This window comes from Capricornis sumatraensis, chromosome 14 (assembly GCF_032405125.1).
Source record: "Capricornis sumatraensis isolate serow.1 chromosome 14, serow.2, whole genome shotgun sequence".
Lineage (NCBI taxonomy): Eukaryota > Metazoa > Chordata > Mammalia > Artiodactyla > Bovidae > Capricornis > Capricornis sumatraensis.
The window spans coordinates 41,190,991-41,206,121 of record NC_091082.1 but is presented as its reverse complement, the minus strand read 5'-3'; the positions used below and the strand labels follow the sequence as shown (position 1 = coordinate 41,206,121).

Below are 15,131 nucleotides of genomic sequence, written 5' to 3'. Positions count from 1 at the left end.
TTTCAAATTTTGACCACTTCAAAACCACAGGTTCTTCTTTCTCATTGTGCAAGAGTTCCAGTCTTCCTAGTGTTCTGTAGTATTTTTTCTTTTCTCCTCATTTTCTTATGTGTATAAATAAATTACCCTAGATTAATGATTATTAAATAATTTTTAATTCACATATTTATTAGTAGGGATAAATCACTACCATTGGATTAAAATTGTTCCTATATGCTACTTTTTCATTCCAAGTAAAGTTATTCTTTGGAACTAAGATGACACAATTTTTTAAATGGGTTTTACATTCATTTCTTAAGTCTTTTTTTACTCAGGAAGTCAGGAGAAGTATATATTGAACTTATCTTAATGAAATTCTTTATTTCATTCTATTTAATTTGTATTAAAAATATAGTTTTTAATAATCATAAATATACCCTAATTTTTAAAATTAATTTTTATTGGAGTATAGCTGACTTACAATGTTGTATTAGTTTCTGTTCAGCAGCACAGTGAATCAGTTATACATATACATATATCCACTCTTTTTTAGATTCTTTTCCCATATAGGACATTACAGAATATTGACTAGAGTAACCTGGGCTATACAGTAGATTCTTATTAGTTATATATTTTATATATAGTAGTGTATTTATGTCAATCTCAAGCTCCCAATTTATCCCTCCCCCTCTTACCCTCTGGTAACCATAAGTGTTTCTACATCTGTGATTCTAGCAATGGCAACCCACTCCAGTACTCTTGCCTGGAAAACCCCATGGACGGAGGAGCCTGGTAGGCTGCAGTCCACGGGATCACTAAGAGTCAGATATGACTGAGCGACTTCACTTTCATGCACTGGAGAAGGAAATGGCAACCCACTCCAGTGTTCTTGCCTGGAGAATCTCAGGGACGGGGGAGCCTGGCGGGCTGCCGTCTATGGGGTCGCACAGTCAGACACGACTGAAGAGACTTAGCAGCAGCAGCAGCAGCAGCAGAGTATAATTGACTTACAATATTGTATTAGTCTCAGGTAGGTCCACTGAAGTCAGGTCCCAGGACTGTAGTAATCCTGGATGTGGACCCCCTATAGGCACTATGGAGGCAGCTCAAACTCTGGCCCGGCCCAACCCTGACACGTCTGTGCTCACAAAGTTTCCAGCTGTTAAAGCTAGATCTGTCTTACCTGGGGAGCTTGTCCATTCAGGGGTTTTGTAGGCACTGAGTTTACAAAGCCAATCATGGCAATATCAATTCATGGTTTGTGTAGCTGCAAGGAGAGATTTTACCTTTTCTTCCTTAGTTGCATGGCCTCTGGAGTTTAGCTGTGGTTTCAGCCCCACAGGGATCTGCTCTCAAGATTGCCACAGATCACACGAGTCTGCCCCAGCAAGAAAGGGGTACAGAAGTGGTGGTGGCTATGGTTGCAAGAGTGCCTACTATTGAGGAGATAGAGTGAGGAGGATGAGATGGCAGCCACTGGGGCTGCAGGGGTGGGGACAGGTGCTTGGGGAAGTCTGCAGCTGCATTCACAAGAGAGCCAGCCTAGACTGGAATGAGGTGCTTTGGCCAGTGGCCATGGGCATGTGAAAGTCAGCCCTGATGGCAGTCTCCCTAATGCGCAATGAGGCAGAGGCCAGTGCATGGTGACAGAGGCTGCAAATGTGGCCCTTGGACATCACAGCAATGGCGCTTTGCGTCTGTGGAGTCCAGGTTTGCTCCACAAGCATTCAGGGTTATGGGTTTCCTTACTCCTGTCCCCTCAGGCTGTCTCTTCACAGCTGACAGCAGTCCCCTTTCCGGATATGTTTCCAAACCCATGTTTCAGAACCTAGCCCCCATCTGTACCAGTGGGCACACATCTTAGGCTGGGGCACAGACCAGCTGTAAAGGTCTCACTCTGTTCTGCCCCACTGACCAGTTGTTGTGATCTCCTCTGATAGTCCCCACTGCTCACATTCTGTCCCAACTAATCTCCCCTCTGTTGAGGAGGCTGCCTCCCTTGTAAAACCTCTTCTGTCCTTCAGCTGCCCCGCCAGTGGTGCCGTTCCCATCCCTCTTCCTCTCCTTTTCTTTTTCCCTTCTTCTTCCTTTCATCCCTCCTGATTAGGCCTGGGCCTTTCTTGTCCTTTTAGGGGCCTGAGACCTCTGCTAATGTTCAGCCAGTGCCCTTTGAGAACTGTTCCATTTGTAGATGCATTCTTGATGCATTTGTGGGGAGAGGTGAACTTCACTTCCTCCTTCTCCGCCATCTTGACTGCTTCACTACTTTTTAAGTTGTACTATCATAAAATCAGTTTTATGGGGTGAAACCAAAAGTTTTTCTTTTTTTTAAGGGGAATAGAATTAGAAGGAATAGGAAATATCTGAGTGCTTCAAATATAATTAGGGTTAGTATTGTTTTATGATATAATAGTTACATTTATACATATGTGTGGGAGAGTGTATATGTTTCTAAACTGTGGTATAAAATGTATTTCTTACTATGGATCTTGGTTAAAAAGAAATTAAAAGCTGTTGGCTAGTTTATGGTATAGTATAGAGGAGCAAAATCAGAAGGTCTGGTTCAAGACTTAGATTTACTCTTTGGACAATTATTCAATGTTTTTGACCCTTAGTTTCTTTAGAATCCTTTAGAGTGTTCCTTTTGTTCCTTTAGAATGGTTTGTCAGTTATTTTATTTTGAAAAAACTCATGGCTTACAATAGCAATCATTTATGCTCATGTTTATGAATCTTCAGGTCATCTGGAATTTGACTGATTTGTGCTGCATTTGACTGGTGGTTCTGCTTCAGGTTGTGATTGTTTGAGCTATGGTTTGGGTTTGGTTCTGATCCACATGTATTTATTATTTGGTCCAGGCAAAAGGGACAGCAGCTACTCAAGGCATGCTTTTCTCATGGAGAATCACCAGCATATAAAAACAAAGTCAAACTACAAAAACATGTTTATGACTTCTGCTTTCATTATCAACATGAAAATTCTATTGGCTAATTGAAATGAGATGACAAAGCCCAAAGTCACTGGGGAGATATAGTGCATCTCATTACCAGTGGAAGGAGATAGAAGTGAATATTTGCTGAAGAACAATATAAACTTTTTACATTACCCAAAAACCGTTACACCAAATCTTTGCTAAATACTTCATTCTCAAATACAAAAAGACAGCTGAGTATGACTACATATTGGAGGAGAGCCTCTTAATAATAGAGTGTCTAAAACAAATAGTAAAAAAGGAAACTGATGCAGTATTGCAGAGGAGAACATCGAAAATACTTTAATATTTTAATGGAGGCATACAATATTATATTCATATGATAAAAATAGCATGCTATATAAAAACAATGAAAAAAGAAATATCTACTGGAATGAAAGATGTGCTAAAATATTTTTTTAATTCAGTAGAAGTTTTGGAACATGATGTCAAGGTTCTATCTTGGAAGTTAGAATCAGAAGACAAATAGATAAAATTAGGTGATCAGTGCAACAGAGCCAAAAACCAATGTCCATGAGTGCCAGGAAAAGGAATTATTAAAATAGATGGCATCAGAATATTTTAAAATAAAAATATAAGAAAAATTATTCAAACAGAAGAAAACCTCCAGATTAAAAAGGGCCTACTGAAAAACCAGCACAATGTATGAAAAAAGACCCATTCCAAGGTCTAGCATTGTAAAGTTGCAAAATTCCAGAGGAAAATTATTATGAAGGCTTTTAGAAACAAAAAAGAAATCACAGACTATTAGGAATCATAATAGCATAGGGCTTTTTAATTGTAATATTACAATCTTGAAGACAGTGTTACTGTCCCTTAAAAATCCTGAATGAAAGTTAATTTTAGCATAGATATCATACCTAGCCAAACTATCAAGTGGGCTTCCCTGATAACTCAGTTGGTAAAGAATCTGCCTGTAATGCAGGAGACCCCAGTTCGATTCCTGGGTCAGGAAGATCTGCTGGAGAAGGGATAGGCTACCCACTCCAGTATTCTTGGACTTCCCTTGTGGCTCAGCTGCTAAAGAATCCACCTGCAATGTGTGAGACCTGGGTTCAATCCCTGGGTTGGGACGATCCCCTGGAGAAGGGAAAGGCTACCCACTCCAGTATTCTGGCCTGGAGAATTCCATGGACTGTACAGTCCATGGGGTTGCAAAGAGTCAGACACAACTGAGTGACTTTCACTTTAAACTATCAAGGATATGCATGGAAAAACAACATACTCAGGCATACAGATACTTTTTGAAAATGCATTATTTGTGTACCCTTTCTTGTGAAAGTTACCTGGAGAATGTATTTCAACTACAGAAGAGGGTAAACTGAGAAACAGGATAACTTAAAACACATAAAACAAGAAACTCTAATAGGAGCACGTGTAAGAAAATCAACCAAATCGGAGATCAACCAGGCTAGACATGTCACCAAGCAGCATATATCTAGGAAAATAATTTAAAGGAACTAATGATTCACTGATATGTTTCACTGTTGAAAAAATATTATTAATGGGTATTTGACAGAACTGTTTGAACATTTGGGGGAAAAAATGTTACTTACCTAGAAAAATAAACTATTAAAAAAGCAAGCAATTAATTTTATAAATAATAAAAGATTTTTACAAGAAAATTAATTTAAGCAGAATAATGCTTGTCTCAGTAATGAACAGTATTTCTATAATCATTATAATGTAAATGAACTATCGACTAATGATTTAACCAAAATTGTTACAGAGGAGGATGAGGTGTGTATATTGGGTGGTGTAAAAGAGATAAATCACTACCTTTTTCAATATAGGAAATCAACACGGTTGAGTTCTTAATCACTCAGTCGTGTCCAACTCTTTGAAACCCCATGGACTGTAGCCTGTCAGGCTCTTCTATTCATGAGATTTCCCAGGCAAGAATACTGGAGCTGGTTGCCATTTCCTTCTCCAGGGGATCTTCCCCACCCGCAGATCAAATCCTCGTCTCTTCCATCTCCTGCATTGGCAGGTGGATTCTTTACCAATAGTGCCACATAGGAAATCAATAGATGAAGTTTATGTAGGAAAATCAAAGGATAGCATGATAAAAGTGAAAGTCGCCCAGTTGTATCTGACTCTTTGTGACCCCATGGACTGTAGCCCACCAGGCTCCTCTGTCCATGGAATTCTCCAGGCCAGAATACTGCAGTGGGTAACCGTTCCCTTCTCCAGGGGATCTTCCCAACCCAGGGACTGAACCCAGGTCTCCCACATTGCAGGTAGATTCTTTACCATGTGAACCACCAGGGAAGCAAGTATGTTATTTTAAAGCAGGAATAGAAGTGTCAGGGATGGATACTATGTGCCATTGAGGATTTGGCTTAGAGATGGGGGAGGGGAAGAGCACAGGCACTACCTTTCCTTGTTAGGAGCCGCTGAGTACTATTTGACTTAAATTAGGCACATTGCTTTGATAAGAAAATCTAATTAATAATGAAAAGAAATGATTAATAAGAAAATTCTGTGCATTATAGATTATAAATGAACAGTAGTCTCTGTTTCTCCATGTTCCTCCTTGGTAGTGTTCTCCTGAGGTAGCCACTTTTAACCATTTCTACTTTTAGTTATTCATGACATCACTGATTCAATGAACATGCACTTCGTCAAACTCCTGGAGATAGTGAGGGACAGGGAGGGCTGGTGTACTGCAGTCCATGGGGTCACAAAGAGTCAGACATGACTTGACAATTGAACAACTTTTAGTTCTTCTGGCGGTTACATTCATGACTTGAAATATATCTTTTGATAAAGCATAAAGCAATCCAGACTCATCTTTGCCCAGTTAGCCAGGAGATGTCCATATCAAACTGCACTGTACATTGCAGGTTAATAGAGTACTTTGAGAGTAGTGTACAATTGGCCTATGACTGTTGTGGTCTTTCATCCCTGAGCCACTGTATACAGCCAAGGAATCAGCCCTGACCTAGTTGGGCAAAGCAAAGGGTTATCCTGCCAATGGGAGTATGGCATTTCTGGCAAGAGATTCCTCTTCTAACTGTTGGAGTTGGTGCCATGGCAGATTTTCCTGACTCGGGGAGTAAGTGTTGAGCCCTGGTCCAGCTGGTTCGATTATTTGTTGATTTTGATTATCTGCACCAATAAGCTGTTTCTCTGGCACAGATAATCAGAATCAGGCAGTAACTTTCCATCTTCCTAACAAAAATGCTTTTTGCATTTTGAAATTATAATAAAGTTTTATTCAGTGTCCTCCCAAAGAGTGCTTATCCAGAAATTTTATTGAATTAAATTAAGAACTCTTTAGTGCTCAGGGATAACCATAAATCCTTAGGCAGGTCTTTTTCCTTTACTTATATTTTTGCTCTTCTTGAAAGGTAGAGAAAAATCAGCAGTAATGATACCACCTGTTTTTTATTCAGCTCTTGCTATATCCTGGGCACTCTGGTAAGTATTTGCCATCTCATTTTTGTCTTCCCAATAGTTTTAGAGCTTTCTAGAGTTAGCACTCCCTTTTTATTTATTTATTTTTTAAATTTATTTGGCTGCTCTGTGTCTTAGTTGTAGCATGTGGGATCCAGTTCCCCGACCAGGGATCGAACCTGGGCCCCCTGCACTGGGAGCTCAGAGTCCTAGCCACTGGACCACCAGGGAAGTCCCAGCACTCCCATTTTAGACTGAAGAAACTGGTAAGAATTGAGTGACTTGTCCAAGGTCACAGAGCTGGAGAGTGCCAGAGCTGTGTTCTGAGCCCTGATTTCTGTTGATTCTTGGGCCCATGTTCTTTATCTCTGTGTTTGACTGGAATTCAGCACAGCGTCTGACTTTTTATTATATAAGACTAAGAAAGCAGCTACTTTATACATAAAACCTGATTACCAATATAAGGTTACATACATTATTGTTGTTGGATGGTGCTTATAAAAATTGTTACACCTTTTCTTTTGAAAGAAGTTTAGAATTTTATACATCTTCTATTTCTGTCACTGTGTAGTGTCCTCTCAACTCAAAATTCTGGAGTCATCTTTGTTATCGTCCGATATCTATTCTTTTATTTACATGTACTCATCGTGTTCTCTTTATGTTTCTGCTTTAACTGTCACTACTTCTTATATTTGGAGTATTGCAACCATCTTTTTGTGGCCTACTATTACTGCCAGTCTCAACTGTCTTAATGAGCATACACATTAATCCAATATTTTGAAGCTCAGATTCTCTCATGTTGCATACCTGTTTAAATCATTATTTCCTCATTATCTATAAGGAAAAATACAGCTTTATAAATCTAGAATTTAAAATGTTTGATAATTGGTCTAATCTATCATTCCATGAGTTTATGTGGCCTTACCTTCTTTCCCACTTTTCTTGCCCATGCTAGTATATCCTTAATCTGGCCTATTGAAGCACAGATTTTCTCTAAGACTCATTTGTTGTTTTTTACATGCTTGATATTTTGGTTGTTTTTTTTGTGTGTGTTTGTCTCATTTATTCAACTGAATTGCTAAGTCCTGAGTGTGGATGTGAAAACTCTGAGTCCATCATAATATTTAGCATAGTTTCTTACACATAGCACTGTGTAAAAATATTAATGGATAAATTTTTATAATTTCCTGGTGGTTCAGTGGTAAAGAATTCGCCTGCAACACAGGAGATGTAGGAGACGTAGGTTCGATCCTTGGGTCAAGAAGATCCCCTGGAGGAGGGCATGGCAATTCACTCCAGTGTTCTTGCCTGGAGAATCCCATGGACAGGGGAGCCTGGTGGGCTATAGTCCATAGGGTTGCAAAGAGTCAGACTCAACTGAAGTGACTGAGCATGAGCAGGAGCAAAAAGAAAATTAATGGATACATTTTTATAATTTTAAAATTAACATATAATTCCAGTTCTACTTTGCTTTTTTGTTAATTTCGTAAATGTTAGACCAAACTTAGTAGGCTAGGCTTTTCTCTTATGTTTTTCTATCTTTTTAATTATATTGCATAATGATATAGGAATGTACTGATAAAACTTTAACAATTTAAAGTATTTTAAACAAATCAGTTTCACTTAGTAATCTAATCTGAAAGATATAGAAAATCTGAATGAAAGCAATATGCTCATTATTACATAATTTTTTAAAAATAGCTTATATGTTGTTTTATTATATGGTAATGTACAGTTTTGATGGAGATAAACTGAATATTTGTAGTGCAATAAATGTAGAAAAATAAACAATTTATCCTGCCTGATATATTCAGTGTAGTTGTTGATTGTTCAGAATACTGAGTAATAACATGAGAAAATTTGAAGTGTACTTAAATACTAAGTTTAAAGCTCTACTTAGACATGGTTTTGTTTTCCAAGAGTGGACTGTATTTTTGTTTATAAAAATTGCTTCTTGCTTTCTTCTGAATTGAAAATATTTCACTCTTTACTTACCCTATTTTGTTTTTCTTGTTTTAATGGCCTGAATATTTATCTCTATTTTCTTTTTTTTTAAATTATGGATGTTCTATAATAAATAAATATGTGTACTTTAATGTGTAAATTATTTAAACCATGTTCTATGTAAAGTATTTTTGCTTTGAAATATTTGAGTTTCAATAAGAAAGTATAATTTCATACTGAAACCAAAGAAGAAGCTATTATAGATTTTTATATATTTTGATGTTTATATTTGTTAATCTCAGAGTGGTTTTATTGCCATTTTAATGCAATATTATTTTAGCTCAGCAATGTCATACATTCAAAATGCTTGAAATTTCTCATTTTATTTTTTCCTAAAGTATTTTTTTCCAAATAATACTGTGCATCATAGTGATTTTTCTTTTACACCTCATATTTTTCTAAAAGATATCTTAAATTATTTTACCATTTAATTTGATTTTCAAAACATCCAAATTAAACCATACATGTGTCTTTTAAAATCAAGTCTCACATTTGATGTAAATCACTGCACATGTCTGATCTTATCTCACAAACAAAACTGTTATATTTAAAAAGTAGTGACTTTTTAAGTTCGTATTATTTTTTAAAGAGACTGAGCCTTAGATTCAAAGCACAGATTATCCATTTTGACTATCCTCATTTAATCATTTCATTTTTAAAATTAGACTGCATCTTACGATCCAAAAAATCCTCACTAATGTGCATTTCTGGCTGGGTTAATTCCCTTTGTCATAAAGTGGAAGCTAGCCTAAATTTTCTAATAATTTTTCATCATATTGAAATTCATGGCAAAAATAAAAATGAGGTAATTTTGAATTCAAGTGCATATATTTTATAGTGATACTCTTCACCCTCTTCTCTCTGCCTAAGGAAATAGAGAAATTGAGTTTAGAACTGAGTGAAAGCAAGCAGCGCTTGGAACAGCAGCAGGAGAAGGCAACCCGGGCCAGAGAGGAGTGCCTGAAACTGACAGAACTGCTGGGCGAATCCGAGCACCAACTGCACCTCACCAGGTACTGCCTAATCCCATTATGCATCATAGCACCAATTTCATTCCTCGGATTTTTGCCACAGGCTTCCAAACAGTTGTTAGAGTTAAGTCTTAGTCATTCAATTCACACACAGTTTTTAGGCATATTAAGAAAAGTGGAGATGTGGTAAGCAAAACACCCAGACATGTGAATGATAAGTGTGGCAGGGAATTACTGATAGATTACAAAACCTTTCATCTACAATGCTCAAATATTTAGGTGACTCTCTATCAATATAAGCAAAATGACATATTTCTTCTACCACAGCCACTACCTCTCCTGTTAATTTTATGTCTAATAAAAATGTTGAACTGAAGTATCTGAGGAATATATTTAGGGAAATAGTGAGATACTGTCAGTGGTGAAAGAGACAAAACAAAGATATCCTAAGATGCAAACTGAGGTGGAAGTGCTACAAAATAAGCAACCTGAGTCCTAAGGAGGTGTAAAAGTTAGAGATGGAACTGATTGACGCTGTTCATGTTTAAACCATTACTATAACCCTGCTTATACCATCGTGGTTTCAAATTACATCACTTCCATCATGAGATATTTTGATGTGAGAGCATCATTGTCATAAAACTTTAGTGAATACATAGCTCAGCCCTAAATTAAAAAATACATTTTAGGTAGTAAACATTGAGAAATTTGTTATATTGAAAACACATACAATATGCATAAATATACAGACAGAGAAAAATTCAAACTGAGATTGTAGGTGTTTCACAGTACCATATAGATGGTTTCTTTTCCTTTCAAGTTTTAGTACAATTTTTCAGTTTTCAGATCAAGCCTTTGGGTTTGTTCAGTTCTTAGAGTTTTTCAGTTTTTAGAGAGAACTTTGTCTAAATACCTACATAAGTTTATAAAATTTGGTTTATTCATAAATTAGACAAACACTGGTCTTCTAATCATAGTAAAATGTTGAATTTAAACTATGAAAGGGGACTGATCCCTTTTACATTAAATATGACAATGTAATTCTGAGCACGGTATGATAACAGATGGAGAAAAGCACCACTTGAACAGCCTGCATTTGGAGAAAAAAAATATTCTAGAGGTTGTTGAACCTCCCAAAGTTTTTGGTTAGTGTTAAGATGCCTCTAGTTCTGTTAAAATCAAACTTTGTTAAAAAACATTTTGTTATGATAATATTCCAAATGGTTTGCCAACTTCCCTTTTAAACAATGAAAGAAAATAGAAGAAAGGAGGAAAAAGAGAGAAAGGAGAAAAATGAAAGAAAGAAAGAGAATAAATTATTTATACACATGTGATATCTGGAAAAATCCCAATAGTTGAAACACTTTATTGAGGAAAAAAATTGCTTAATACTGCAGAATAATAGCCATTCTTTTAATGCCCATTTAAATTATTTCACTATAGAAGTGAGAACATAATGTTAACATAGTTCCTATGGTTACTTAATCTTAGAAGTTTCAGAATTTAGCTTGATCATGATATTTAATAGTTTTTCTTCTCTGTCAGACTTTCATTGAGAACCGACCATTTGTGTGCTAAGTACTACTAACCCACAGAAATAGGACAGCTTTTAATGTGTCAGTGTGGCTGAACTTCAATAAATAAATATTAATGCTGGTTTTGCCCACTTTGCCATTCTGTCTTATTCAGAGAGTGAATTTCTGAAGTCAAAGTCCATAGTTTTCCTGTGCTGTATCAATTTGTGCTGTCTGACAAGATCCATTTCTTGCAAGTAGAGCATATTAAGATGCAGCAACTGCTTAAAATGGACTGGTGGTAACTAATTCCTTTGTTCTTAAGAAAAACGGTTTTGCTTGGTTCCATAGAAAGCTTTTTCTATTGAGCTTTATTTACTACAAGTCTACAGAAATTTAACTTAGTTTTATAGAAAATAAAGCTTAATTATCCATTTTCTAAATGCAGTACTCTTTCGTAAGCATTTTACACTTAGTTTATGTTCATGTTTTATAAAATCCACCTTCATAAATTTAAAGATGACAATAAAAATGAAAGGAACTGTATATATCTCTGTTTTGCACAGAAAATGACTTGCTTGTTGGACTAAATATTTCTGATACACAATTTGGGTTTTTTTTTTAGCATTTGCTTCCCTTCACCATTCTTTATTGATTTATATACTCAAGTGTGTGGCTGAGAAATTTCATCTATTTCTTTTTAGCTGGAATGAAAAAATCTAACACAGGTAACAGTTCATTTAGCCTTAATTTAAATATTTTGAATGTCATATTCTAAACAAAGTTTAAGATTAAATATGAAAAAGATGCTATAAAATAGTGATAAAATAAGGATTTCAAATTTTCTAGGGCAAATAAAATTTTAAAAATGAGTAGAAATTTATAGGTCAATCTGTCACTTCTTTTGGAATTTCCCTTTTTTATCTAATTAGACTTAAAAATAGAAAATAGAAATTCAACATTTTTTGAAGGACTCAATTAGTAAATATACCATCCCCTTATTTAATGAGTATTTATTGAGCACCTACTATCTTTTACGTGCATTGGTTGGCCCTGGACATAGAGAGAAAAAAAATCTCATGTCCTGTCCTTCGGTTGTTCACATTCTACAAAGGAGCCAGATCTATATATGCAATTAGAGTAGAGTGTGACAACAGTGTGCTGAGAGAAATTAAGACTGCCGCAGAAGCACACAGGAAAGAGAACTGTCTCATTCTATTAATTGGAGGTGAAGGGGATAGAGAAAGCTTTCTGAGTTCATGACTAGGAGTCCTCAAAGTAGAGAAAGGTGGGGCAACCACCCAAGTAGAGGGAACAATGTATGCAAAGACGTAAAGTTGGGAGAGAATGTAGACTCTACAGTTACTTTAGGTGTTTGGACCAGAGGAAGGGTGTTGTGGGCCATATTCTGGAATTTTGGCCATTCTGAGAATAAGGGATTACTCTTAATGTAATATTAAGGGCTTCTAACATGGTCAGCTTTTGGGGTTAGGATCCCGACTCAGACAGCTGTAGGGTGAACTTGGAGAGCTGATGCAGGAGACGAGAAAACCAGTTAGGACAGAGTTGGTAACTACAGCCCATAGGCCACATCTGGTGCATCATCTGTTTCTAAAGTGATCCCTGAGCTAAGAATTTATATATATATATATATATATTTTTTTTTTTAATGACTAGGAGGAAAAAAGAAAAATAATATTTTATGACACACAAATATCATAAATAAAATTTTATTGGACACAGCCGTGATTATCCTTTGTGTATTATGTGTAGCATTTCCATGGCAGAATTGAGTATGATCCTCAAAGCCTAAAATATTTATTATCTGGCCCTTCATAGAAAAAGTTTACAGCCCCTCAGTTGGGAGGCTTGTTTAACTCAAGAAGTCAAGAGAGCTTGAACTATGCTAGGATCAAATGTATATTTAAGGAAGGTAATTGAAAGGCACTGTGAAAACAGATTGTGGAAGAGATGATTGGCAGGGGCTTCAATCAGAATGTAAGTACAGTAGTAGTCCTCAGCTGTGTGTGCACCAGGAAAATGGGAAGGATACAGTGTCTTCAGGAGGCGTTTAGGGCAATGATAAGAGAGACTAGAATTAAAGATGATTCCTGACCTAGAAGACTGGGATGGGGGGGCTGGGGAAAGGAGGGAAGGGATATGTGTATAATTATGACTGATTTGTGGTTTTGTACTACAGAAACCAACATAAAATTGCAAAGCAATTTTCCGATTAAAAAAGTTTAAAAAGATGATCCCAAAGCTTCTAGCCTGTGTTAAGTGGATGATCCATTAATTCAACTAGGGAATGTTAAAGGAGTAGCAGAGGAAAGACTATGCTTTATTTTGGAGCTTTGATGGAGATGTCCAGTGTAGATCCAGTGTGAGGAGAAAGATCAGGACAGAGGTTTAGGCCTGGATGCTTTTACATAAAGATATTGTAGCCAAAGGAGTGGGTAGAAGCACATAGAGGGGACCATGTTTTCAAGAACGGTGGAAGAATAGCCAAGGAAATGAAATGGGGCCTTCAGTGTGTAAGAAAAGAATAAAGTGTGGTTCAGATATACTTTTGGTGAAGAAACGATTAAAACCATACACAAGCTAACAAGGGTTGGGGGGCAGGTATCCTAGGATTGAGGAAACTGAGTTTTGGTATCTTCTCACTGTCTTTGCAACTTTTGACAAATTACTTAATTACTTAATTCTTTGAATGTGCATAATCACCTGTAAAGTTAGGTTAGACAAGATGATTTCTAGGTTATCTTCCAACTCTGATAGTCAAACAACATGAGTTAAGACAAGGCATTATTAAATTCCTGTTTCTGGGCATTAGGTGCTTAAATTGCTTGGAGTATCCTTTGCTCAAAATGTTTCCTTAGTTTGTGAAGTTCAGAGAGATTTCATAGAAATGCCCTTCATACCACCATTTACATTCATCATAATTTAGGCTCTGGTGACTTCTCTTAAGGGTTATGAAAATGTTCTCCTAACGTCCTTCCAATCTCTTTTGCCAGCCACTGCTGTGTATATTCATAAGCACTGTCTTGACTCAGTCACGGAATCCCATGAACAGAGGAGCCTGGAGGGCTACAGTCCATGGGGTCGCAAAAAGTCAGGCCTGACTGAGCGACTGAGCGCGCATGCACACATGACTGGCTCCCAGCCTTCTAATCTTATTTCCCTGCTACCAGTTCCATCCTCTCACAGGCTGCTTCCCAGCGTGTGATTTAAGCAGATGCAGACCTCCTTTGACTTTTGGTCTCTCCTCTCCATTTACTACTCTGTAAACCCAGAATACCCCTTTGAGCTTCTTCAGCCCTGTTATAATCTTATTTTCCAGGTTTCCCTGAAATCTTAATTTTTCCACTGTAGTCCTCCCTGAAGACCCATGCTAGAGGGAGCACATCTCCCTCTGAATCCTCCTTCCCACTTAGAGCTGAAGGCACTTGCTACTACTACACAAATTCCTCAAAACAGGGAAAATGAACATCAGAAAAAATAAATTCATACCCTAAAGATTTATATGTATCTGCTTGTCTTCTCTTCTGTGATGTATTGTTCTTCAAATGGGAGGAGAGATCTTATTAATATTACAGTTCTCAGGCACCTAGCTTAGCTCTTTGCAAAGAATTGGAGTTCAGTAAGTCATTATTATAAGAATGGTTAATACAAGTTTACGACTGTTTATTCAAGCCCAGTATTAATGTGTGTGAATATATGTATATCTATGTATTCTCAGATATATCAGGTAAAAAATATGAGATGGAACAAAGATGAAAATTTTTCTTGGGAATTTTTCTTGTACATATTATACTATGTTATGATTTTATAACTTCTTTTCATTTTTAACTTAGTATACACATATATGTTTAAGTATAGTCAAATCAAATTATAACCCTTCTAACAACTCAGTAGGTTTGGTAAAGTGCCTCTCACCTTACTTGAAAACCTCACATACACACAGAATTTCAAACTAGAGATCTCTATAATTAAAAGATAGTCCCTCTGAGAGTGTTTGAAACCAGTGCCTGATAAACATGATCATTAAACATACATAGCCTAGTATACATGAAAACAAAAGCAAGGGTACTCCCTTCCCACTTATGTCTTTGCTAATAGTAATCAAATAACTTCTTTCTTTTCCATAACAAACCTCCAGCTATGTTTAAAAATATATGTTCATGTATTTGCTCACTCTCCATGGAACATTTTCTATTACAAGACACTATCCTAGGGATGGTGGGAGACAAAATATAAAATAGCTTCAGATGC

The 15,131-nt window shown here is 36.6% G+C and overlaps 1 protein-coding gene across 1 annotated transcript in view; it reads left to right on the top strand.

The window, feature by feature from the left end:
- The window catches only part of SDCCAG8 (SHH signaling and ciliogenesis regulator SDCCAG8), a 240,988-nt gene that overhangs the window by 117,494 nt on the left and 108,363 nt on the right, over positions 1–15,131 (top strand). The window contains exon 13 of the mRNA XM_068985635.1: positions 9,245–9,387. Coding sequence (XP_068841736.1) covers positions 9,245–9,387 — 143 coding nt within the window. The remainder of the gene's footprint in view (positions 1–9,244; positions 9,388–15,131) is intronic.